The 27,403-nt window shown below is 39.4% G+C and overlaps 1 protein-coding gene across 1 annotated transcript in view; it reads right to left on the bottom strand.

The window, feature by feature from the left end:
* Positions 1-27,403, bottom strand: part of LOC128052390 (T-cell receptor-associated transmembrane adapter 1) — a 99,024-nt gene that overhangs the window by 15,095 nt on the left and 56,526 nt on the right. Inside the window, exons 2-3 of the mRNA XM_052644942.1 lie at positions 10,303-10,413; positions 2,575-2,611 (exon numbers count right to left, since the gene is read on the bottom strand). Coding sequence (XP_052500902.1) covers positions 2,575-2,611; positions 10,303-10,413 — 148 coding nt within the window. The remainder of the gene's footprint in view (positions 1-2,574; positions 2,612-10,302; positions 10,414-27,403) is intronic.

Genomic DNA, 27,403 nt, shown 5'->3' with positions numbered 1-27,403 from the left:
TTAAAACTCAACATTCAGAAAATTAAGATCATGGCATCTGGTCCCATCACCTCATGGCAAATAGATGGGGAAACAATGGGAACAGTGACAGCCTTTATTTTGGGGGGCTCCAAAATCACTCTACATGATGACTACAGCCATGAAATTAAGACACTTGCTCCTTGGAAGAAAAGTTATGACCAACCTAGACAGCATATTAAAAAACAGAGACATTACTTTGTCAACAAAGGTCTGTCTAGTCAAAGCTATGGTTTTTTCAGTAGTCATGTATGGCTGTGAGACTTGGACTATAAAGAGAGCTGAGGGCCAAAGAAATGATGCTTCTGAACTGTGGTATTGGAGAAGACTGTTGAGAGTCCCTTGGACTGCAAGGAGATCCAACCAGTCCTGCATATTCATTGGAAGGATTGATGCTGAAGCTGAAATTCCAATACTTTGGCCACCTGATGTGAAGAACTGACTCATTGGAGAAGACCCTGATTGATGCTGGGAAAGACTGAAGGCGGGAGGAGAAGGGGGCAGAGGATGAGATGGTTGGATGGCATCACCAACTCAATGGGCATGAGTCTGAACAAGCTCTGGGTGTTGGTGAGGGACAGGGAAGCCAGGCGTGTTACAGTCCGTGGGGTCGCAAAGAGTCAGACACGACTGAGCAACTGAACTGAAAGAAAGATAGCCCTTATTTCCACTTGCTGTTTTAATATTAATGTCTTAATATTAAAGACAGGAGATAGTTCATTTGTTTTTTGTTTTTTCCCTGAAGCCTCCATGCTCTCCTATAAAGGTGACTTTGGCTTCCAAACTACATAATCAGAGAAATAGACAAGCTGTGAAGTATATACATAAACTTGTGAATTAATAAGATAGCCTCTTTATAGATACAATCTGCATTGTATATTCAAATTCTGCCCAAATGGAGATTTATTACAGTTGATAACAGATTATTAAATCCTTTTTGGAGGGATCCACATATTTTCATCTTTGTATCTCTCTTGTCTAACAAATGCTTATTTGTTAAATGAATATTTATTGAAAGAATGAATGTTATAAAAGAATCAGCCTTTTTTCTGAATTTTCCCTGCAGCCAAGAGCTTGCTTGTTTTGAGATGGGTATTTTACCAATTTTCCTTTCTGATTTCTTATCATCCTAATTCAAAAACCACCAGTCCCGTCTTTGGTAGAATGATTGTATCATATTACTTTCTATAACAATGCATCTTAACTACCTTTCAAGTAAAGAGTATAAAATCAATTGTCAGATTAAGTTCTGCATGGCTATGTAGGATTCTTTTTGTCACATTTTTTTGTTGTAACTGAATCAGCAAATCACTCTTGATATGAACTAATGACTTAAATTATCTCATGTTGTAAAATGTAATGTTAAAAATAATCATGAAATATAAATTTTCTTTATTGTGTGGGTCTGCCTGTAGCCCAGATCTGAATCTTCCAGACATTTCCACAAGGAGAATAATTTTTTAAAGGACCTTTTTCAGTTCAGTTCAGTCGCTCAGTCATGTCTGACTCTTTGCGACCCCATGAATCGCAGCACACCAGGCCTCCCTGTCCAACACCAACTCCCAGAGTTCACTCAGACTCACATCCATTGAGTCAGTGATGCCATCCAGCCATCTCATCCTCTGTCGTCCCCTTCTCCTCCTGCCCCCAATCCCTCTCAGCATCAGAGTCTTTTCCAATGAGTCAACTCTTCGCATGAGGTGGCCAAAGTACTGGAGTTTCAGCTTCAGCATCATTCCTTCCAAAGAAATCCCAGGGCTAAGGACCTTTTCAGAGGACAATAAAAGTTTACAGTGTTACCCTATACTAATGAGAAAGCTTTATGTTTTTGAAAGGCATTTTCAACCTTTCAGTTTACCATTTCAAAAAGGTCTTAAAGAATCCTCTAGAAAACTTTCTATATTTAGATTTTTTTGTCCCAAAAGAGAAATTTCCAATTTAATGATACACTTGGGTCAGAATATACTGTCTAAGAAAATGAAACTTCTTTACTGTGACATCATAAAACTTTTCTTAAAAAAGTATTGCACAAATTTATCTGCAACTTGCTTAATAAATATAAGAGATTAAGGTATGTTACATCTATAACTGTATATTATTTAGAGTTATTTATTGGCAATACCCTTAAAATGGCACAGCACAAAGCATTCTTGTGTATGTGAATACATGTATTAAATTGTATTAGATATTGCCAGATTTCCTTCCACCTTGAATTCTTAAGAGCCACACAATTCTATATTTAATTATTCTACATTCTTACAGTCTGAACTGAATCTTAATCTAGGATATCTTCTTCCAAAATTAACGATGATTCTGTAGATACCAGATTAGTTTTTTTGTCCTTCATCCAGCTCTCTCATTGACTCAGGGACAGTAAATAACTAGGGTAGATGATGTTATAACTACTAATCTTCAGATGGAAGTAAAAGTAATTAAAACTCATTTTTTGTTTTAACCCAAGTGAAACATTCCTAAGTCAAACTTATAAAGCAATATAACACTAGTTACTTTCCATATTATTTGGGAATCATAATCCATCACTTATTTTCTACGTACCTGGGAAAGTAGTCATCAGAGTATGCGCATATTTTTTCTGAAAGATATTCAAAATAGACAAATTAAGAGAAAATTTGACATGTGTTAAACCTTTTAGAGCATGTTCTGAGAGGAGCTTAGTCTCAATGTCAGTTAACATCTTTAATCAAGCCACTTAACTTTCACTTAGGGGTAAAGATATCCTCTGATTTGGGCTAATCACATTCTCTCTTGGTAATCTGGAATGCAAACATAGTACAGCTTGGAAACTACGCAGAGCTCAAGTGAGTGGCCACTTTATGCATGGAAAACACCAAGCTGAGACCAGGGGAACCCTGTGCCTGTCTATTCTGTGGTTCCAGTCTGTTGTGGGGCACAGCTGTACTTTTCTGCCTTCAGGTTCCACGAAACACCTCTGCTTCTTACTGACAAATTGCCCTCTTTGCCCTTGCAGATTTGAATAGGCTTTTCTTCCTTATCAAAAAACAAACAAACAAAAAAGTCCCTAGAAGACACTTCTATTTAACTTATCTAATTTTGGAGTGCTCAGTTAACTTTTCTTGGTGTGTGACAATCACATAAAAAAGGTGTTCAGGAACTTCCTTTGTTTATGATTCCATTTCATCCACATGGTACAAATAGAGAGGTAAGAAGAGAAAAGGGTTCTAGGAGAGGAAATTCAGAAAAGGTTGACAATGCAGTCTCTAAAGTTAATCAAAACAGTAGAATAGCTTTTAAACAAAACAGTAAGCAGGTCTGCAAAACCAAGTTGGACCAGAGATTTGATGTAAGATTATAAATTCAAGAAAAAATTATGTGTGAAATCTCAAAGTACCCACTGTTGAAAATCAGATGTGGTGGTTCAAAGGCAAATGAAAAGCAATACGTTTACTTTAAATTAGATATATATATTCAAAAATGGTAAAAGTTTCAAGAAAATTTTAGAAAGGCAATAACTGGCAGAAATTAAGAGAAATTCAGAGTTCAATTTTAATAATTAAGATAAAAATAAACCTGTATTATATGATCATCAATAAAATTTCTTTTAACTGGATAGATATATATAATGTGATATTTATTATATTTTGATTGCATGTTATTAATCTGGCATTAAATCAAAATCAAAATCAAAATCTTACAAAGGCTGTCATATGAAAGTGAACCTAGTATTATCTATCTGACAGTGACTCAGAGACAACTGTATGTTGGTAGTAAACTAACTAACATTTCCAAATAATTGAACAAGTCACCAAACAACTACCAAAATTATTTTTAGTTAGATTTATGTATGACAAAGTTATTATCCAGAGAGGTCATTAAATGTTAAAGAAATATTATTCAATAATGTTTCAAATTATTAAAATCACCATTTGGAGGGTAAACTAGACATGCCACACGGCAATATATTTGGAAGAATTCTGTGAAAGACCAAATGTGGGAATTTTTTGCAAATCACAAACATCAAGCAGCTATGCGACCAGAAGTGGTGAATGTAACCTATTTGGGATCTGTCACAAATATGCATCTTTAGCCCACAGTAAATGTCTTACCATGGACTGTATCTGAAAGATGTACCTTCAGATTAGTCTTGCGAATATGAATGTAACACGGATGCTGGGAGAAGCCCGGAGAAGTCTACTGCTGCACAGTACCCACAAGCTGGAAGCCCAACAAAATGAGAAAGCTTGAGAAAATGTGAATAAGTTCAATAGGCATAGGAATAAAAATTAGTTAATATAGACTAGAAAATTGTTAACTGGAAGATATAAAGTATGGATCGATTTCTTTTTATATGAAGTACATGTTTATACTCAGGCCATTATTATTCAAATTTGTCTGAAATTAAAGTGCATACACAAGAATTTAGTCAAACTGTAGCTTGATGTCTTCAGGGTTAAGAATCAGAACTGGATTTGGGTACCAGCTCTTCAATGTATTTCATTGCAGAAGAAAAAGCAAATCATTGTAGAACTCATTCTTGATGTATCAGTAGGGTTAATAATGCCTAAATCATGGAGTAGATGTGGGAGATAAATGAGGTGATTTATATAAAAACATTTTAGAAAATGACAAAGTTGGTTATCAATATCAGACATTCTAAGTCCACATCCTGTAACAAGTCACATTTAATGAATTTGGGAAGTTTTCAGATGAAATGGATTAGCTGAAAAGTAGCTGATAGAATATAATTTAAATGCTATTTTGAAGACTTATAAATAAATCCTGATTTGAGATGAAATCTTCTTTTAGGAAGAAGATTGTCATCAACTGAGCAGTAAATTCAAAGAAAAGATTAAAACTAAACAAAAGTAGTGATAGTACAAGGAAAAGAAATAAGTGTGGAGTAAAAATGTTTCTCCAAACTGACTAATACTTCGTAAAGATGATGTGGGTTTTCCAACTGGAGGTGTTTAGAGCATAAATGATGGTGCCTGGAAAATACACTGCTGTAATATGTAAGAAGGATAGGTCTCTAGAAGGAAAATGTAGTTCAATATATTAGCAGCAGAGAAAAGCAAAACAAAGATTTAGACCAAAAAGTTTTGTGTGAAAAAGGAAAGAGAAAGGAAACTAAAACAGTGTGAAGAAGAAAATAAGTAATGGGTAAAGGGCTTGGTACATCAGAACAAATCATACTGAAGAAGCACCCTGAAAGGAAACATTAAAAGTTCAAGGTCACCATACCACACTACTCTTAAAATTTAGATGTATAATCTGAAGCGAGACCATCAGTACTTATGCCCTTTTAGTCTTACAATGCTTATCATAAGAAGTGTGATAGAATATGATCTCTTTAAATAGGGGTACTACAATCAAAGGTTTAGAGGTTATAGCAAAGGAAAAAGATCAGTAAGTTCAGACTCCTGAAAAGAGCTTGCCCTGTCATAAGTGTATTGGTTTATTTGAAAATAAATGACATGATTTAAAAGCTACTTAAACATTTCTGTTATATTTAATAAAACACATTTTTTATTTTATTATAAAGCAGGTATGTTTGCAAGGCTCAGTTTGAGAAAAGCTGGGTGAGTTTTCATAATCCTCTCCTGTGATTCAGATATCAACGCTGTGGTCAGGTTCATGGTTGAAAGGGTGCGAGCTGACATTTGCTTTTGTTTTCCCTATTGTGGTGTTCACCCTTCCATGTACAATACAGAACAATAAGAAACAAAGAGTACATGGCTTAAACTCCATAATACAAATTTTATGATATGTCTTTAGTGTGAAATATGTGCCGTAATTTTCTAGCAAATAGGAGATACACTGATAGGACTTTGATGTATGAGCAAACCATACAGTTGTTTATCCTTCTCAAAACATAGAAGAAAGGTTAAAGAATATTTTTTAGGCTTAAAGGAGGAAAAAGTGGATGCCTTCCTATTAGAAAGAGAAATAAATGTGATCCTCCTAAAGAACATATTTGGACAAAGAATCACATAAAAATGAAAGATTTACTTGGGGGGAAGGGAGAACTCCATTTCAAAGCTTCTACGGAGCCCTGCCTGCTACAGAAAACATCAAGGAGAGGCTTATCTTGTCTATCTGATTGAATTTGTAGATACTGCATTGTTGCTGGAATAGAGATTTTCTTTTGCAAGCTATTTAATACAACCAGAAAAACTTATTCACTAACTGTTCACCAAGGTGGAGTCATATCTTGTAAGTTTCTTAGCTGCAAAGAATAGCACAAAGATGTAGAAATAAAAGTTACATGAGGCCAGATGTAGGAGCATTGTGTACACAGACCAAGGGACAGAAAAGCTGGCTAAATAGGATAGAATCACTGATAGTCTGTCTGTCCAGGAGAAACAAGTCAGGGAGAGTCCTCAGGTTGACTGCCAAGGAATCAAACAATTTGCAGGACTAATCCCAAATCCACTTGGAATCTCTGAATAAGAAAGAAAGATAGTGTTCTTTGCTCATGTGAAGTAGAAAGGATGGTGATCATTAGTAATACCGCAGTGGCTGAGAATGGGCTACAGAGAGAAAAGGGGGAGATGGGATAAGAACATCCACAAACAGTGTTCCAAGGTTAATCTTAGATCTGCACACCAGTAAAGTGCAAGACCCAGGGTAATGTGCTCCTCCTGAAGAGTGAAGATCGAGTAAAGTCAAAACAAAGTCTTTTGTTTTTCCTGGGTCCATGAGCTCAAGGGTGAGCCTGCCTATGACTCAACCCCTGCCCAAGCCCTGGTGGAAGAGGGTGGTACCATAATTTCTAGCAGATTGCAGGTCTAAGGGATTGTGGAGCAGGTGTGGGAGAAAGAGGGTATCTGAGAATGGGAAGGTGCACATAATGGTGTGCGGTAACACACATGTGTAAACTTGACCCTGTGCTGAAACTTGGGACTCCCCTTCCGAAAACCTCATCCTGCCCGGAGTAGCCAGACAGTCTGGACCTGGCTCAGACCTTGGGAGGGTGCAGAGTCCTTGGCTGGAAGCGATGGGGCACTGCTGCGTTGAGGAGCCTGAGCACCAGGGGCCTGTGGCAGGATTGGGATACTCTGGCATGGCTCCACTCCCCTCCCTCTAGGTGTCTGTTTCTCCCCATCCCCAGGGTCTCTCTCTCACCGTCCTTAGAAAGGGAGATAAAGGGTCTGCAGCAGGGCGGCACACTGGGCTCACACCGGCAAGCATAAAATCACCATGAAGGAGTTGGTGCGGATACAGAAGAGGGACACATTCCAGAAGTCTTTAGCTCTTTACTGCTCAAATAAATAAATTTGAGGCAGGTTGATATTTAGAAGGAATTCTACGAAGCCTACAGAAAATTCTCTAGAATGAACCTGTATGTGATTTGAACAAACTGTTATCACTAAAACTCAGGTTATTGTGCAGACATGTTAAATAAGAGACAGGGAAGGAATTGGGATGAAAGCTGGAGAGTTCTGGGATGGTGGGAGGGGTGACGAAGCCAGAGAAACAAATGTTCACTGAACAGAGGAATGGATAAAGAGATGTGGTACACATCTACAATGGAATATTACTCAGTCATGAAAAGGAATGAAATTAGGTCATTTGTAGAGATGTAGATGGACCTAACCTGTCATACGGAATGAAGAAAGTCAGGAAGAGAACAATATCATATTAGCATGTAATGTGGAAACTACAAAAATGGTACAGAAGAACCCATTTGTAGGGCAGGAATAGATACGCAGATAGAGAGAATGGATGTGTGGGCACAGGAGGGGAGGGAGAGGGTAGGAAGTACTGACAGAGTAGCATCGACATATCTGCACGTGGGAAGCTGCCTGTAGCACAGAGAGCTCAGCTCAGCGCTCTGTGTTGAACTAGAGGGATGGGAGGTCCAAGAGGGAGGGGATATATGTACACACATAAATGATTCTCACTCAGCTGGTAAAGAATCTGCCTACAATGAGGGAGACCTGGCTTTGATCCCTGGGTTGGGAAGATCCCCTAGACAAGGGCATAGCTACCCACTCCAGTATTCTTGCCTGGGGGATCCCTATGGACAGAGGAGCCTGGCAGGCTACAATCCATGAGGTTACAAAGAGCCGGACATGACTGAGCAACTAAGCACAGCACAGCACGTAGCCAACTCACTTCACTGCACAGCAGAAACCAACACAACATTGTAAAGCAACTATACCCGAATAAAACAAGGGGTAACATGAAGCCATAGTAAAACTTTGGCAAACATTTGTGGAAGGAAGGACCAGAGCCACAGAACGGTGGCGTGGGCTGTGCCTTGTGCAGGACCCACCTACTAAATCCCCAGGACTGTGCTAAGGAGACTACGTACTTCTCACAGAACCCCGCGGTCTAGATAGTATTTCCTACACTTTGGAGATACAAAATCTGAAACTCAGAAGTTACGTTACTTTAACAAGATCTCTCAGGTAAATAGTAGCAGAGTCACCTTGATTTCAAAAGTCATGATTTTAAAAACAATTGAGGGAGCCAAAATTGACTGTTTAAAGTACATTAATGTAATTTACAATTGCCTGTTTTTTTTAAGTGCCCTTTCCCACTCTGCTGATTTTAGGCAAGAGTCATTTATAGCATGCCGGAGGTGATAAGGGATTGTGCAGTTATAAGGGGAAAAAAGTCTGTCTTTTAAAAAACCTGCTTTTTTTTTTTTTTTTAAGTTTAGGCAACTGTCTTTTAACCATGGCCAACTAATCATCATAAACAACTCCCAAAAAAAGTTTGTATGGTGGGAAAATGGTACGAATATCCAGTACTCTTTCCTGGAAAATCCCATGGACGGAGGAGCCTGGTAGGCTGCAGTCCATGGGGTTGCTAAGTCGGACATGACTGAGCAACTTCACTTTCACTTTTCACTTTCATGCATTGGAGAAGGAAATGGCAACCCACTCCAGTGTTCTTGCCTGGAGAATCCCAGGGACGGGGGAGCCTGGTGGGCTGCCGTCTAAAGGGTTGCACAGAGTAGGACACGACTGAAGCGACTTAGCAGCAGCAGCAGCAGCATGCATTAATAAATTCCAACGCACAATCAAAAATGAGAACTGGAAAACCTATTCACATCGTGTTGTAACAGACAAGCACAGCCAAATACTTTTGGGGCAGCAGTAATAGATCAGTAAAATTAGACCAGTCCTGATCTTATCATGTTAATGAAAAGTGATTCTACACATTAATATTCACCATAATTCAATGCAGTCATAGGGCTGAAATAAGGGACTACATGGTTGAAAGTGGGCTTCCCAGGTAGCTCTAGTGGTACAGAACATGCCTGCCAATGCAGGAGACTCCCTGGAAACTGACCATGGTTCCAAATTAGCTTCATGTACTTTTTCTTGAACACGTGTCTAACTCGATTTTGTTAACTTTGTTTTATTTATTTTCATCTGTTTAAAGAAACTTTATTTACATTTTCTGTTTATCACTTAAATGTCCCACTTCCAAGAGTTTTTTGGTTCTAGAATATTAAGAGCACTTAGAAATAGCTGAACCTTTATTCCTCCATCCACCCATCCTTGTATTCAACATACATACCTACGCTGAGTGTCTACTGTGTGCCAAATGCTGTGCCACTTACTAGGCATCACCCTAATTCAATCATGGCACAAGAGGGTGAAAGCCACATGGTGAAAACTTCTGCCCAGTTTATTGAAAAGAGAGGCTGTCGGTGGCTGACCCTGGGAGTGTTTGATAACAAGACTGTGATTCAATCTATCGCTTTTCCATTCCCTTCTGATCCTCCATCGAAGCCTGCTGCACTTTAGAGGCCCTGAATAATACTGAGAAGCTTGAGTAGACTTGAGTGGAACCTTAAAGAGCTAAAATTGGGACTCTGTTTACATTTCTAACATGAATACATGCTTAAGCAAACCCTCAGGGTGAAAATGGCATCCCACTCCAGTACTCTTGCCTGGAAAATCCCATGGATGGAGGAGCCTGGTAGGCTGCAGTCCATGGGGTCACTGAGAGTTGGACATGACTCAGTGACTTCACTTTCACTTTTCACTTTCATGCATTGGAGAAGGAAATGGCAACCCACTCCAGTGTTCCTGCCTGGAGAATCCCAGGGATGGGGGACCCTGGTGGGCTGCTGTCTATGGGGTCACACAGAGTCGGACACGACTGAAGCGACTTAGCAGCAGCAGCAGCAGCAGCAGCAGAGTGAAAAAAAAGTATCAAATAGATTTTCTATAGATAAAAACATAGTATGAATAACATTCTATAAAGTTATCTTATTCTACAGGTTTTCCAGTGACACTGTCTCCATTTAAGCAGATATCATATGGCTATTTCTCAATGTCTTACCTTGTCGCTGCTTTTCCACATAGTGGAAAATGTTGAAGATCAGCGATATAGTCAGAGCTAAGCCCAAGAAGGCTAGAATTGCCCAGACAGAAAAATGGCATTCAGCGCTTCCTGCAAATAAAAGCAAACACATGCTTAGTAATACTAGCTTACTCATTTTTTTTGGAACTGGGTATTCCCAAAATCAAAACCACTGTATTTTTTCAGAACGAAGGACAAATCCGTCAAGAAATAAGCTAGCATTTGTTAGTCTGCTGCTGCTCCTGCTGCTGCTGCTGCTGCTAAGTTGCTTCAGTCGTGTCCGACTCTGTGCGACCCCATAGACGGCAGCCCACCAGGCTCCCCTGTCCCTGGGATTCTCCAGGCAAGAACACTGGAGTGGGTTGCCATTTCCTTCTCCAATGCATGAAAGTGAAAAGTGAAAGTGAAGTCGCTCAGTCGAGCCCGACTCTTAGCAGCCCCATGGACTGTAGCCCACCAGGCTCCTCCGTCCATGGGATTTTCCAGGCAACAGTAATGGAGTCGGGTGCCACTGCCTTCTCCGATTTGTTAGTCTAGCTACTAAAGATTCGGTTCTAAATCAAGAATTTCAAATTATGCAGAATTATAATTGGCTACACTTATCCCCTTTTTTTAATCCTCTGTGTAGTCATACATGCTTTCATTACTGTGGAGAATCACTTATTACCTTCTATTAATCCCAGTACTACAGGATGCTGTGTGTTGGGATAACAACAATAATACTGGAATCAGAGTAACCAGTTTTGTCAAGACTAGTCAGAAGGAGTTTTCTCATACTGTTTGGAGCCCCAAGAAGAGGTAATGGTGGGTTGATTATGGTTCTCCTTCCCCTCTGTAAAGGTCTTTCTTTGTTCCTGAGCTATAAAGGGGGTTTTGTGAGATACTGATCATCAGCTTGGAGAAGGCAATGGCACCCCACTCCAGTACTCTTGCCTGGAAAATCCCATAGGCGGAGGAGCCTGGTAGGCTGCAGTCTATGGGGTCTCGAAGAGTCGGACACGACTGAGAGACTTCACTTTCACTTTTCCCTTTCATGCATTGGAGAAGGAAATGGCAACCCACTCCAGTGTTCTTGCCTAGAGAAACCCGAGGATGAGGCAGCCTGGTGGGCTGCCATCTATGGGGTCGCACAGAGTGGGACACGACTGAAGCGACTTAGCAGCAGCAGCAGCAGCAGTGACCATCAGCCGCCCTGGGTTATTTACGTCAATGTTGACACACAGATGAGTGACTACTAAGATAATTAGCCTAATTACAAATATATTATAAAATATAAATGAGATATATTTACATACATGTATAAAATTCAACTAATTATCTTAGTTTCATATACCCATGTGAATGCTGACCCCAGAAAAATAGCATGTGATTCTATAATACTACATATTTGTGTATTCACTCGATATCAGTTAGACATTTCTTCGTGCCAGGAACTATGCCCTATATTATGGAATCAAAGGTAAAGAAAACAGAATCTTTGTCCTCAAGGAACTCTGTTTAGTTGGGGACATGATTGTGTAAACACATAATTAGAAATGCAGTGTAAAAAACAATTGCAATAGAGATTATGTTCCTTCATAGCTCCCACTCTCTTTCTCTCTGTGACTCCCTAGAGCATTTTAATCGCTTTCAGAGAAATCCAAATACCATGATGTTAAACACAATAAACAGTAGAGGCAAAAACTTAATAGGAGGAAAATTAGTTCTACGCCCTTAACCTACCTTTAAACCATCAAATAAAGACTCCCTAGCACAAATGTTCTTTGTGTTCTCTATTTCAGTTATTTTTTGTATCTCAGATTTGACATTTGAATTGTTTAATTTCCTTTAAGTTATTGACCTTGCAGTGGTTGTTGAACTGCCTTCCGTGTATTTGAGTTGCTTTATTTATTTATCAGAATCATTTATTTTTAAATGAGCATAGTTAGGCATGCTGCTGCTGTTGCTGCTGCTGCTGCTAAGTCACTTCAGTCGTGTCCGACTCTGTGCAACCGCATAGACGACAGTCCACCAGGCTCCCCCGTCCCTGGGATTCTCCAGGCAAGAACACTGGAGTGGGTTGCCATTTCCTTCTCCAATGCATGAAAGTGAAAAGTGAAAGTGAAGTTGCTCAGTCGTGTCTGACTCTTCGAAACCTCATGGACTGCAGCCCACCAGGCTCCTCTGTCCATGGGATTTTCCAGGCAAGAGTACTAGAGTCGGGTGCCATTGCCTTCTCCTAGTCTTCTGCAAATTAATTTGGTTTAAAACACTGAGATTTGGAGGGGCCTAATTTATTCATCATGCACATAATACCATAAATATTTATAGAATTCTATAACATAGTAAATTATCTTAAATATATTAGAAATTCTAGTTATTTCATGATACTGCATATATTTTTAGAAGTGTTTGATTTTTATGTCTAATTTTAAGAAAAACAAGTGCTTATTGAGTACAAATTTTAAAAAGTCTGACTATCAAAATATAGAATAACATTCAAGGTCCTCTATTAAAAAACAATGGAGAAGGAAATGGCAACCCATTCCAATATTCTTGCCTGGGAAATCTCATCGACAGGGAAGCCTGGCAGGCTACAGTCCAGGAGGTCACAAAGAGGTGAACACGACTAAGCAAATGAACAGCTTTAAAACATAAACAGTGGGCCTCCAAGATGGCGTTAGCTGTAAAGAACCTGCCTGCCAATGAAGGAGATATGAGATGTGGGTTCAATCCCTGGGTCAGGAGGATCCCCTGGAGTAGTAAATGGCAACCCACTCCAGTATTCTTGCCCGGAAGATTCCATGAATAGAGGAGCCTGTGGGCTACTGTCATGGGGTTGCCAACAGTCAGACATGACTGAGCACACATGCATGCAGGACACTAACACGACACTCAGAGAAAGAGGATCATGGCACCTGGTCCCATCACTTCCTGGGAAATAGATGGGGAAACAGTGGACACAGTGCCTGACTTTATTTTTGGGGGCTCCAAAATCACTGCAGATGGTGACTGCAGCCATGAAATTAAAAGACGCTTACTCCTTGGAAGGAAACTGATGACCAACCTAGACAGCATATTGAAAATCAGAGACATTACTTTGCCGACTAAGGTCCGTCTAGTCAAGGCTGTGGTTTTTCCAGTAGTCATGTATAGATGAGAGAGTTGGACTGTGAAGAAAGCTGAACGCCGAAGAATTGATGCTTTTGAACTGTGGTGTTGGAGAAGACTCTTGAGAGTGCCTTGGACTGCAAGGAGATCCAACCAGTCCATTCTGAAGATCAGCCCTGGGATTTCTTTGGAAGGAATGATGCTAAAGCTGAAACTCCAGTACTTTGGCCACCTCATGCGAAGAGTTGACTCATTGGAAAAGACTCTGATGCTGGGAGGGATTGGGGGCAGGAGGAGAAGGGGATGACAGAGGATGAGACGGCTGGATGGCATCACCGACTCGATGCATGTGAGTCTGAGTGAACTCCGGGAGTTGGTGATGGACAGGCAGGCCTGGCGTGCTGCAATTCATGGGGTCGCAAAGAGTCGGACACGACTGAGCGACTGAACTGACCTGAACTGAGCCTTTTTAAAAAACCTACCAGTGTGTTTGACAGATTTCTACCATGTTAGTATGTTACTTTTAGTGGTTATATGGAATTTCTTAGTGTTGCAGTAATATAAATTACATACCCGATTCTCTAAGACAGACATTCTGATTTTTTAAAAACATTTTTCTTTTAGAAACAATAATGCAAGAAACTCTACTAGATGGACATTTTCCACGTACGCAGGCTTATCTGCAGAAAGGTTCCTGGCAGTAGAATTGCTGGGTTAGAGCAAATTTTTAAGGCAAACTTTCAGAGCTTAATTGTTCCCCACCTCCTTTTGATAACAACCCCTTTCGGGTGGTTGATTTAACTGTAATGAACAATGGAACCAGCAAGCTCTCTCTTGCCAGATGGCTCTCGTTTTCTTTGCTGTCATAACGTGTGTGTGTATGTGCTGAGTTGTGTCCGACTCTTTGCAACCCCATAGCCCACCAGGCTCCTCTGTCCATGGGACTTCTCAGGCAAGAATACTGGAGTAGGTTGCCATCTTCCCAAGCCGGGATTGAAACCATGTCTCCCACATTGGCAGGCAGATTCTTCACCACTGCACCACCTGGGAAGCCCATGCTTTAATTGCCACTGTCACAATACAGGGTTATTAACTTCTGATTTCTGTTATTAATGATTAAACTAATGATTTTTATTATTAAAGATTTTTCTTCCTTTCTTTTCCTTGTATATGTCCCTTTAGGACCACAGTCTAGATACAGTCTCGATTCTTCCACATTTTAAAGCAATTTGACTGCACACAGTCTTTTCTATTGCAGTATGTCACAACTATCATTTTAGGTTGTTCACGCAACCAAATGTAGACTCTCATCATCGCCCTCTACACTCACTGTAGCTGCTGCTGCTGCTGATGCTAAGTCGCCTCAGTCGTGTCCATCTGGTGACACTTAAATAAATGAACTTTAACTGCTACAAAAAAGCCAGACTTATACAATCATCCATGTTCAAAGTTAAAAACAATTAGTAAACTCAGATAAGCAAAAAAAGGATAAGAATCAACTATAATCCTACTATCAAGAGACAGTCACTGGGAACACTTTGGTTAATGCACTTTCAAACTGATTTTCTGTGTAGAAGCTGTTTTGGTCATGAGGCATATGATTTAATTATACTGACTATACTGTTATCTGCTTCCCCCTGGTAATTATATAGCATGCTTCTTTTCCTATAAGCTAAATATTTCTTCGTTTCTTTTAGCTGCCCTATATTCCATTGTATGGATTTCCCATAATTTAATTAATCCTTTATTTTTAGACATTTAAATTGCTTCTAATTTTTGTTTATGTAAGAAATTTTATGATGATTATTCTAACCAAAACTATACACCCAATCTTAATTTATTTTAAGGTAAAAATTCCTGAAACTGAATTACTGGATCAAAGAATTTTGCCATCTTGATGGCCAGTGTTTGAAAACAGAGTACTAAGCAGACCCTTTTCAGGTCAGTTTGGCCTCTGTTCCTGTTAGTTCAATCAGCCCTGACTTTATGGCTCTTTGTGTTAATCCTCGCTCCATCAATCACTACTCTTAACCCAACTACTATCTTTACACACCCTGTTCCCATACACTCCTCTTTTCCAGAGTTTCTGGAGAAAGCTTTCCCTTTATTTTTTCTCTGGAGCCTGTGACATAGGTCCTTCAGGAGAAGGTGGCTGCTCCTACCTCTGCCCTAAACATAGAGGACATCACACTTTTCTTTGCATATTGTGTGCTCAAAACTCTTTGTGATTCCGTGGACTGTAGCATGCCAGGGTCCTCTGTCAATGGAATTTCCAGGCAAGAATACTGAAGTGGGTTGCCACTTCTTTCTAAGGGGAACTTCCTGACCCAGGGATTGAACTCGCGTCTCTTGCATTGCAGGCGGATTCTTTACCACTGGGCCACCTGGGAATCCCTTTTCTTTTTTTACCATGAGTGTTGTCATAGTTGTTGTTCAGTCACTAAGTCATGTCCGGCTCTTTGCAAGGTCATGGACTTCAGCCTCACCGACCTCCCAGCCCATCACTGTCTCCTGGAGTTTGCCCAAGTTCATGTCCATTGAGCTGGTGATGCTATCCAACCATCTCATCATTTGTCACCCTCTTCTCCTCCTGCCTTCAATGTTTCCCAGCATCAGGGTCTTTTCCAATGAGCTGGCTTCTTCCCATTAGGTAGCCAAAGTACTGGAGCTTCAGCTTCAGCATCAGTCCTTCCAGTGAACATTCAGGGATGATTTCCTTTAGGATTGACTGATTTGATCTCCTTGCTATGCAAGGGGACTTTAAAGAGTCTTCTCCCAACGCCGCAATTTGAGAGCGTCAGGTCTTCAGCACTCAGCCTCCCTTATGGTTCACCTCTCACATCCATACACGACTACTAGAAAGACTTTAGCTTTGACTAAACAGACCTCTGTCAGCAAAGTTATTTCTACAAAGTATTACTTTAAGTTTTCTGTCTGTCTTTCAGGACTTGTCTACTATACACAGTCAATAATAGATGATACTCCAATCATTCAGAAGCACTTGCAATTTTCAATAGAGACCGTACTTTATGTCTGGACATTTGCCTCTTTTCCTGAAATACCTTTCTCCTTGGCCATCTGACAAATTCCTTGTCATCCTTCAAAAGTGCCTTCTCTCTGAAGCACTCACGCAGTACTGCCTGTCCCTCACCAAGTGACATCTCATATATCCCTTTACATTTCAACAAACATCAAAGTAATCATTTTTGTATAAAAACTCCTCCCTGCTAGACTGAACTTCCCAAAGGAGAGAAAGTCTCTTTTATCTTCACACTTCAATTTCCTCAATGCGCCTATTGTTAATAAGACTCATATAAATAGATTTGTGTAATGATGTTTCTCACTAATAAAATGCTCAATAAATGGTAGCTATTGCTATTGTTATTATCTTATTACTTTGGTCACCTTATGTGAAGAGCTGACTCATTTAAAAAGACCTTGATGCTGGGAAAGATTGAAGGCAAAAGGAGAGAAGGTCGACAGAGGATGAGATGTTGGATGGTATCACCAGTTCACTGAACATGAACTTGGGCAAACTCCAGGGGACAGTGAGGGACAGGGGGGCCTGGTGTGCTGCAGTCCACAGGGTCACCAAAAGTTGGACATGACTTAGCGACTGAACACACATAATAGTAAGACTCCTACTATTGTTTCTATATCCCATTCAGCACAAGTAGGTGCTCACTAATTATGTGTCTACTGACTAAATGAAGAGTAAAGGGAAGAGGGCAACTTAATAAGCAGGGCCAACAGAAGGGTTCTGCTCAAGTATCAAATATAGACACATCCACAACCCAGGAAAAGACAGACTGAAAATCCTGTTACATTTGTCTCTAGGACTACTGAGAAGAAGACCTATTTCCCAGGAGCTAGGAAACAGAACCCCTGAGAAAGGAGTAACTCATTGTCGCTTTGGTGAAGCTACTCATCAATTTACCATCCTAATTCTCTTTACCCTGAGCCTGTATTTGCCAAAAAAATCTACCTATAAGTTGTATCCTAGGAAACTTGATACAAGTAAGCTAGTGCTAACAGTTGGCTATCTGATTAGATTTATGGGTGGTCACAACTATAAAGGTAAAATTTTATTTTCTTGTTTAAAAAATCAGTCTTTGAGGAGTTTGAGTAGTGTCCATTCAAATCTCCTGAAAAAAGGAATTTAGAAAATACCATTAGCTGAGCTAAGCTGTGAACTCTACTGCAACCCAGGATACATATGCTTGCATAAACTTGGGATGCTTGCATAAAACACGAGAGTCAGGGTGAGTAGAAACAATTGTCACAGACCACATATCATTTTGAAAAGCATGAAATGGAGATGTGCTTTCATTCTCTTCTCAACCTTGACCTTAAAAAACTCATGTGTTTACTTCTATGTATCAAATATACACTTTCCTACTATGAGAACGGAAAAATGGATGTCTTCCTATAAGCTGACAACAAGGTTCTATCTACATAAACCAAGAGTTGCCTCATGAAATAGTTGTTTTAGCTATTCATTGTCAGAGAATAATGGAAGACTAACTCCTGCATTTAAAACTCAAATAAGTTTTTGGCAAATGTTCTTTATGATTTCTTTTTATTTGGGGCCTAGAAAACAATATAGTGTAGTATAGTATAACTTACCTAAGAATATAGCATATTAACCAAAAAGCTGCACTGCCTACAATTCAGAATTTAATAGATATTTTAATAATTTACCTTTGGCCAAATTAGGGGTGACTTGTAGCCTTGCTTGGGCTTCCCCGGTGACTCTGTGATAAAGAATCTGCCTGCAGTGCAGGAGTCTCAAACGCTGCGGGTTCAATCCCTGGGTCAGGGAGATCCCCTGGAAGAGGGCATGGCAACCCACTCCAGTATTCTGGCCTGGAGAATCCCCTGGACAGAGGAGTCTGGCAGGCTACAGTCAACAGGGTCATAAAAAGTCAGACAGGACTGAAGTGACTTAGCACAGCAGAGCCTTGCTTTAGAAATGGTCCATCTAGAATTCAGTTCAGTTCAGTCGTTCAGTCATGTCCGACTCTGCAATCCTGCGGATTGCAGCACTCCAGGCTTCCCTGTCCATCACCAACTCCCGGAGCTTACTCAAACTAATGTCCGTCGAGTTGGTGATGCCATCCAACCATCTCATCCTCTGTCGTCCCCTTCTCCTCATGCTTTTGGTCTTTGCCAGCGTGAGGGTCTTTTTCAAGGAGTCAGTTCTTCGCATCAGGTGGTCAAAGTATTCGGGTTTCAGCTTTAGCATCAGTCCTTCCAACGAATATTCAGGACTGATTTTTTAGAATGGACTGGTTGGACTCCAGCACCACAGTTCAAAAGCATCAATTCTCTAGCACTGAGCTTTCTTTATAGTCCAGTTCTCACATCTATACATGACTACTGGAAAAACCATAGCTTTGACTAGACAGATCTTTGTTGGCAAGGTAATGTCTCTGCTTTTTAATATACTATCTAGGTTGGTCATAGCTTATCTTCCAAGGACCAAGCGTCTTTTAATTTCACAGCTGCAGTCACCATCTGCAGTGACTTTGGAGCCCCCAAAAATAAAGTCTGTCACTGCTTCCATTGTTTCCCCATCTATGCGCCATGAAGTTATGGGACTGGATGCCATGATCTTAGTTTTCTGAATGTTCAGCTTTAAGCCAACTTTTTCACTCTCCTCTTTCGCTTTCATGAAGAGGCTCTTTAGTTCTTCTTCACTTTCTGCCATAAGGGTGGTGTCATCTGCATATCTGAGGTTACTGATATTTCTCCCGGCAATCTTGATTCCAGCTTGTGCTTCATCCAGTATGGCGTTCTCATGATGTACTCTGCATAGAAGTTAAATAAGCAGGGTGACAATATACAGCCTTGACGTACTCCTTTTCCTATTTGGAACCAGTCTGTTGTTCCATGTCCAGTTCTAACTGTTGCTTCTTGACCTGTAAACAGGTTTCTCAGGAGGCAGGTCAGGTAGTCTGGTATTCCCATCTCTTTCAATATTTTCCACAGTTTGTTGTGATCCAAATAGTCAAAGGCTTTGGCATAGTCAGTAAAGCAGAAGTAGATGTTTTCCTGGAATTATCCTGCTTTTTTGATGATCCAGCAGATGTTGGCAATTTGATTTCTGATTCCTCTTCCTTTTCTAAATCCAGCTTGAACATCTGGAAGTTCACCATTCATATACCATTGAAGCCTGTCTTGGAGAATTTTGAGCATTACTTTGCTAGCATTTGAGTTGAGTGCAAATGTGCAGTAACGAACATTCTTTGGCATTGATTTTCTTTGGGATTGGAATGAAACCTGACCTTTTAAAGTCCTGTGATCATTGCTAAGTTTTCCAAATTTGCTGGTATATTGAGTGCAGCACTTTCACCGCATCGTCTTTTAGGATTTGAAATAGCTCAGCTGGAATTCCATCACCTCCACTAGCCTTGTTTGTAGTGATGCTTCCTAAGGCCCACTTGACTTCACATTCCAGGATGTCTGGCTTTAGGTGAGTGATCACACCATCGTGGTTTTCTGGGTGATGAAGATCTTTTTTGTACAGTTCTTCTGTGTATTCTTGCCACCTCTTCTTAATATCTTCTGCTTCTGCTAGGTCCATACCATTTCTGTCCTTTATTGTGCCCATCTTTGCATGAAATGTTCCCTTGGTATCTCTAATTTTCTTGAAGAGATCTCTAGTCTTTCCCATTCTATTATTTTCCTCTATTTCTTTGGACTGATCACACTGACCATCTAGAATTACTGCATCTAATCATCATGTCATATATTTTAGGGATTTGATCATTCATTTATACACATGGTTAAAAGGTGCAAAACAGATTTTGGAAGATTTTTTGACTCTCCCTGCAGATTTCCCCTAGGTCAACCTCTGAATGGAGGCTTTGATTATTTTTACACCAGGACATGTCCTAGTTAAGTTCCCAAGATTTCTTAAGAGAATATAGGACTTGCTTCCATCTCAGCTGATAACCTGTGTAAAATAGCAACAGAGCTATACTTCAGGTTGTAGTCAGAAAATAAAAATTAACTCTTTATTGCTCTTTTTATTCTCTTCCATTTTCTACATTTTCTGCCTTTGTTATCAGGACAAAATAAAACTTATTTTAAGAAAAAGAACCAACTGTATGAAACTTGCTGTTGAATTTATTAATTATAGAGATGCTATGGACTAGAAGACATTATTTAATACCTCGCTGGTATCAAAAATGTCATGAAATACAAAGCTTCTGAATGAAAATCTTCCTACTTGTAACTCAGACCATGTTACAAAATGTATAAGAAGCTGAGGATCTCCTCAAGAAAGGATAAATTTTTACTCTAATAATCCATGTGAATATTGTCACTGGTCAATATTGTCACTGATCGTCTGTCTAACCTTGTATATCATTTGACACGCAATAGGATTATATACTACTCTTGTGAATTAATTGCACCCTTTGCTCCTCTTCTCTTTGTGCTGATTTCTTTGGATCTCCTTTATGTGTACTATTCTATGTATTATTTATGCATACTGTTCTATGTACTAATACTTCTCTTTCTTGGGGAAGGGTAAGAGAGCAAATAAACAGATAGAAAATATAATAAATCTCTAGAATTTATCATCCTTGGGAGAACTAATAAAATCATCCTTCGGAGAACTAACAAAATCAGTCTCCTTTGTACTTACCTATTTTTCCCTTTCCATTTCCCACAGAATCTAGTATTTAGTATATACTCAATAAATAGTTGTGCTTTGTGTAGATAAAACACAGCAGAGTAGAAAAAGGTGTACGTCAAAGCAGTAAGCAGAAAATCCTAATTTCTTTTTTTTTTTTTCGGGACTATTTGCTTTTATTTTTTTTATTTTTTATTTTATTTTATTTTATTTTTTTAACTTTATTTTACTTTACAGTACTGTATTGGTTTTGGCATACATTGACATGAATTCACCACTGATTCTAGCTATAAATTCTTATCATTCACAAAAGTATATTTCACTTATGAAGTTTCCTTCATCCATTAATTTTTACAAGAAGATAATTTTGCTCTGAGCAGCAAAGAAATAAAGCAATATCACAAGATTATACGTATACTAAAGGCTTTAGGAAAGCCCTAATAATTTTCATGAAATACATCAGCAACTCCAAGGAAAGAACTTGGACCACACTGTACATCCCTTTAGGACTGGGTTTTGTCATTTGCTAGGACAGTAAATTTGCTTTATCAGTTACAGACATTTTAAAACAGGCTAAATTCTAATATGTACAGATTTGTTTCACATGGTCTCTAGTTTTCCCCTGATTTTAGGAGTCTATGATTCCTGTGTAACCCTTCTATTTCCCAAGATATTTTTCTTTTGTAATGCAATCAGAGTTAAAAGTAGGAAGGTTTTTATTTCGAAGCTTTGTATTTCATGACACTCTTGATATCTTTCAAAATTTTTGATTGCCAACAATAAATGCCCTATTTTGAAAAGCAAAACAAAAAAACACAGAGATGAGAAGATATTGAATAGCTAAATGGTGGAGATTTTTAACTTGAATGGTAGTTTTGTGTAGATGTTCACATATACCGACTCACACATATACTTCGTACCTCCTCTTACTGAGTTCCTTTCCATATACAGTATGTCCATGTGGGTGTCTATTCAATACTAACAGTGCCTCTTATAACAGTGGATGTGCAAAGTACCTAAAATTTCTTGCCTGACAAATGCAATCGTTAGTACCATTATTCATTAATTGTAATTACTTTCATATAGCTTCTAAAGAGTACTCTTACACAATTAATTTAGTTATCTATACTGTTAAAAAACTGAAAGTTTTTGGATGTTATTAGTGAGGCAATGTCAGGTAGGAAAACTATGACTGAAGTTTCTAACTCGCTTTCAACTATCAGGGGCCAATGTGTGTTTGTGAGTTGCTCAGTGATGTCTGACTCTTTGTGATCCCATGAACTATAGCCCACCAGCCTCCTCTGTCCATGGAATTCTCTAGGCAAGAATACTGGAGTGGGTTGTGATTTCCTTTGCCAGGGGATCTTCCTAACCCACGGATCAAACCTGGGTCTCCGCATTGCAAGCAGATTCTTTACCAGCTGAGCCAGTAGGAAAACCCACCAGGGGCTAATTGTACTAGTTTAAATATAAGTTGGCTTAAAACTCAACATTCAGAAAACGAAGATCATGGCATCTGGTCCTTTCACTTCATGGCAAATAGATGGGGAAACAATGGAAACAGTGAGAGATTTTATTTTCTTGGGCTCCAAAATCACTGCAGATGGTGACTGCAGCCGTGAAATTAAAAGATGTTTGCTCCTAGGAAGAAAAGCTATGACCAAACTAGTCAGCATATTAAAAAGCAGAGACATTACTTTGCCAACAAAGGTCTGTCTAGTCAAAGCTATGGTTTTTCTAGTAGTCATGTATGGATGTGAAATTTGGACTATAAAGCAAGCTGAGCACCAAAGAACTGATGCTTTTGAACTGTGGTGTTGGAGAAGTGTCTTGAGAGTCCCTTGAACTGCAAGGAGATCCAACCAGTCCATCCTAAAGGAAATCAGTCCTGAATATTCATTGGAAAGACTGATGCTGAAGCTGAAACTTCAATACTTTGGCCACCTGATGCGAAGAACTGACTCCTTGGAAAAGACTCTGATGCTGGGAAAGATTGAAGGCAGGAGGAGAAGGGGATGACAGAGGATGAGATGGTTGGATGGCATCACCAGCTCAATGGACATGAGTTTGAGCAAGCTCCAGGAGTTGGTGATGGACAGCGAAGCCTGGCATGCTGCAGTCCATGGGGTTGCAAAGAGTTGGACACGACTGAGAGACTGAACTGAAATGATAGTTCAACATAAAAGTTCTGATATTACAGTCTCCATGGATTCTACTCATGGAATGAACATTTCTTATTGCAGTGATCATTTGGTCGCAAACTAGGCACATTATTGATGACTCTTTGTTGCACACTGCCACTGTCTACACAGCCTCTGCCACTACTGTCCATATGCATTATCCCATCAGTAAAAGGCATCAGAATCATGGACTGGATCACTGGAAGAGATTCTCAAATCTAGTCCCAGGCTTTCAAGTAAATAAGAAATTTTTTAATGCAAAAATTGAAAACTGCCAAACTTAAATGTGCCTATTATGAATAGGTTATTTGAAAAGTGAATGATACATGTTAGGAAGGGGCCATGATGGGAAGAGGGACATTAGCAATATGAAGCTTTGGAACGTCTGTTTTGGAACAGTGTATTGGGAAAGAGGCAGAAGGTGTGAGTTTCTGCAGATCACTGACCCTCACCATAAAGTGAAAGTGAAAATTGCTCAGTTGTGTCCGACTCCTTGCAATCCCATGGACTATACCCTTCATGGAATTGTCCAGGCCAGAACACTGGAGTGGGTAGCTATTACCTTCTCCAGGGGATCTTCCCAACCCAGGGATCAAATCCAGGTTTCCCGCATTGCAGGTGGATTCTTTACCAGCTGAGCCACAAAGGAAGCCCAACTGTCACACTGCTGCTGCTGCTAAGTCGCTTCAGTCATGTCCGACTCTGTGCGACCCCATAGACGGCAGCCCACCAGGCTCCCCCGTCCCTGGGATTCTCCAGGCAAGAACACTGGAATGGGTTTCCATTTCCTTCTCCAGTGCATGAAAGGAAAAAGTGAAAGTGAAGTCGCTCAGTCGTGTCCAACTCTTTGTGACCCCGTGGACTGCAGCCCATCAGGCTCCTCCGTCCATGGAATTTTCCAGGCAAGAGTACTGGAGCACTAAGCCAACTATAAATCTGGTGTTCAGAAACCATCTATGTGACACAAAGGTCCCCTCTTTCTAGTACATCATGATTCCTCTTAACCAATACTTACTGATTTTACCTGAGGAAAGCGTACCTAGGGGAGTGAGACGGAGGGTAGATTTTAAGACAGCATGTTATGATTCCTCTAGTATTAGACTCGTCATTTCTTTCATAATTAAACTCAGAATTGGTAAGCTTGGGAAGACCTATTGGGATTTTGAAGCCTGCCAAAATCTCTACTGTAGATGAATCTGTATTTTTCTGTACTTTTAGCTGCTCCATTTTGTATATGTACTTACTGTTTCCTGTGGGAGAACCACCTTGGTAAGAGCCTCTGAAGAAGGCATAGGTGTGTGCAACTTCATCCAACAAAATACTGTAACTAGTACATTTCTTTAATGTTTTAAGAAGGCCTGTTAATTGTTTCTTTCTTTTTTAAGTCAGGAATGCTGAGAAAATTAAATGAAAAAAAATGTCTGGAAAAGAATTCAGTATTTATTTATTAACTAGCAATTTGTAGGTATTAATTTCTTAGAGTTGTGAGCTTTACGTGACAATCATTGCTGGGTTAACTGTTCTTAAGATCACTATCAATTATTATCTAATTAAATGACTGTATTGGACCTGCTTTTAAAGAACATCTGCGTTCAAAAGATTCATAAATGAGTCCTATCTAGTCTCTAAAAGACAAGCTTTCATTGCTCTCAAAAGATGACTGAGACTCAAGGGAAAAGAAACTGAGTAAAGACAATGAAAATCTTCTTTTTTTCCTTCAAAAAACAGCAATGTGTAACTAGAGTGAATCATTGTTTAAATTAAATTAATAGCAGCCCAAAGGAGTTGTTTTTGCCATTTGATTCAGAAAACCCTGATTGTGTGAATACAGAAGCACAGTAGGAACTGTTCTGCTGGCACATTTACTGATGCAGGGACTACAAGCCATGTGTGCGGTGCTGTACTTAGTCGCTCTGTCGTGTCCGACTCTTTGTGACCTCATGGACCGTAGCTCGCTAGGCTCCTCTGTCCCTGGGGATGCTCCAGGCAAGAATACTGGAGAGGGTTTCTATGACCTCCTCCAGGTGATCTTCTAGACCCAGCAATCGAACTGGAGTCTCCTGCATTGCAGGCTGATTCTTTACCAACAAGCCTTTTTGGTAGGAGAGAAGGCAAACTTTGGATTTTACTTTTCACACATTGTTTTTGCTCAACTAGGAATAATCTCACTTTTCCATTGTGTTCACATTTATTTTCTCCTTTACTTCACCTATCTAATTTAAAAAATACTATAATCTGAGTCTCTCCTTTCAAATTAAGCATGTTTCATTTTGTTTCTTGGCTTTTAAGACCTATGAGGCTTTAATGGCAAATATTGTACATATTTTATCTTCTATGGAATTTTAGGTCTTAATTGTCAATGGAGGAGCTCCTGCATTACACTGGAAAAATCTAAATCTAAATTATGAAATCCTAAGGAAAAAATTTTATCATCTCCTCCAAATTTAAAATTAATTGATGGGAAATAGTTGAATGTCATATTCACTGCCCTCAGCCTTCCCACACTTGCCAAGTTCCCCATGACTGTCAGCTCATAGCAATTGTTCATAGTATCGCTATGTTCATTTCTGCAGGGCATTAGCAAAACTGGTACAATTGTTTTCGTTCTTTGCTAATATATGTACATGTACCTGGGAAAGATAAAGAGAATTGTGAAAATCACACATCAATTTATGTTCCCTGTGGAATAATCTAATCAGTTTTAAAATCCATCAACCAAAACACTGGGAAGTAAATTCACAGATATTATAACATCTATTATCTTCTACAAATGGCTCATATATATTGATATTAAAAATACTATTAACACAATTAAAAGCAAAAGATATAATCAGATAATTCACAAGTGCTAGAAGTATAAACAGTTTTAAAACCCATGCAAAAATGTTCATTTTCATTATAATCAGAGTAATACATATTAAACAATGGCTTAGCATGTTGTTAGTCATAACTTTCCTTCCAAGGAGTAAGCGTCTTTTAATTTCATGGCTGCAGTCACCATCTGCAGTGATTTTGGAGCCCCCAAAAATAAAGTCTGACACTGTTTCCACTGTTTCCCCATCTATTTGCCATGAAGTGATGGGACCAGATGCCATGATCTTAGTTTTCTGAATGTTGAGCTTTAAGCCAACTTTTTCACTCTCCTCTTTCACTTTCATCAAGAGGCTTTTTAGTTCCTCTCCAGGAGCTGGTGATGGACAGGGAGGCCTGGTGTGCTGCAATTCATGGGGTCGCAAAGGGTCAGACACAACTGAGCAACTGAACTGAACTGAACTAGCATGTTGTGCTTATCAAATTAGTAAAGATTTATAAAACTGAGACCAGCTTGTTAAGGAGAAACGCTTCTAGGATGAGAGTGAATTGACAACAACCTTGGAAAAGCAATTTGACAATAATGATACTTAAAATGATCATCACTTCTTATTCAGTAATTCTATGTCTAGGAATCTTTCCTAAGAAAATATCCTTAATATAGAAAAAGCTACAAAGTTGTTCATCCCTCTGTCATTTAAAATATAAAAAGACTGGATGCAACATGAACAATAGACAATAAACAAATGACTAAGTAAATTATAACTCAACTGATGTCACTGTGCATTCACATAAAACAGCTAAGCAGAAGATACCATGAAGATGCAGATGGTGATAATGTTAGTGAAAAACACTGAACACATGATTTTATAAACACCATTATTTTAGTTATGAAAAGCAAACTGAGTAGAATACAAAGAAGCAAAAGTTGGAAGGAAATACAACATAATATTTTCTAAAGTGATGGAAACTAAATTTTTTCATTTGTATTCCACACTTCTCCCACTTCATATATTATACATATCTTCTCTTATAATTGGGCTTCCCTGATAGCTCAGTTGGTAAAGAATCCGCCTGCAATGCAGGAGACCCTGGTTCGATTCCAGGGTCGGGAAGATCGGCTGGAGAAGGGATAGGCTACCCAATCCAGTATTCTCGGACTTTCCTTGTGGCTCAGCTGGTAAAGAATCTGCCCACAATGCAGGAGACCTGGGTTTGATCCCTGGGTTGGGAAGATCCCCTGGAGAAGGGAAAGTCTGTACACTCTAGTATTCTGGCCTGGAGAATTCCATAGAATCGCAAAGAGTTGGACAGGACTGACAGACTTTCACTTTTCTCTTATAACATTTATTTAAAG

Source organism: Budorcas taxicolor, chromosome 1 (genome assembly GCF_023091745.1).
Source record: "Budorcas taxicolor isolate Tak-1 chromosome 1, Takin1.1, whole genome shotgun sequence".
NCBI classification, from domain to species: Eukaryota; Metazoa; Chordata; class Mammalia; order Artiodactyla; family Bovidae; genus Budorcas; species Budorcas taxicolor.
Note: the sequence above shows the minus strand (reverse complement) of the source record. Positions and strands in the feature narration are given on the sequence as shown.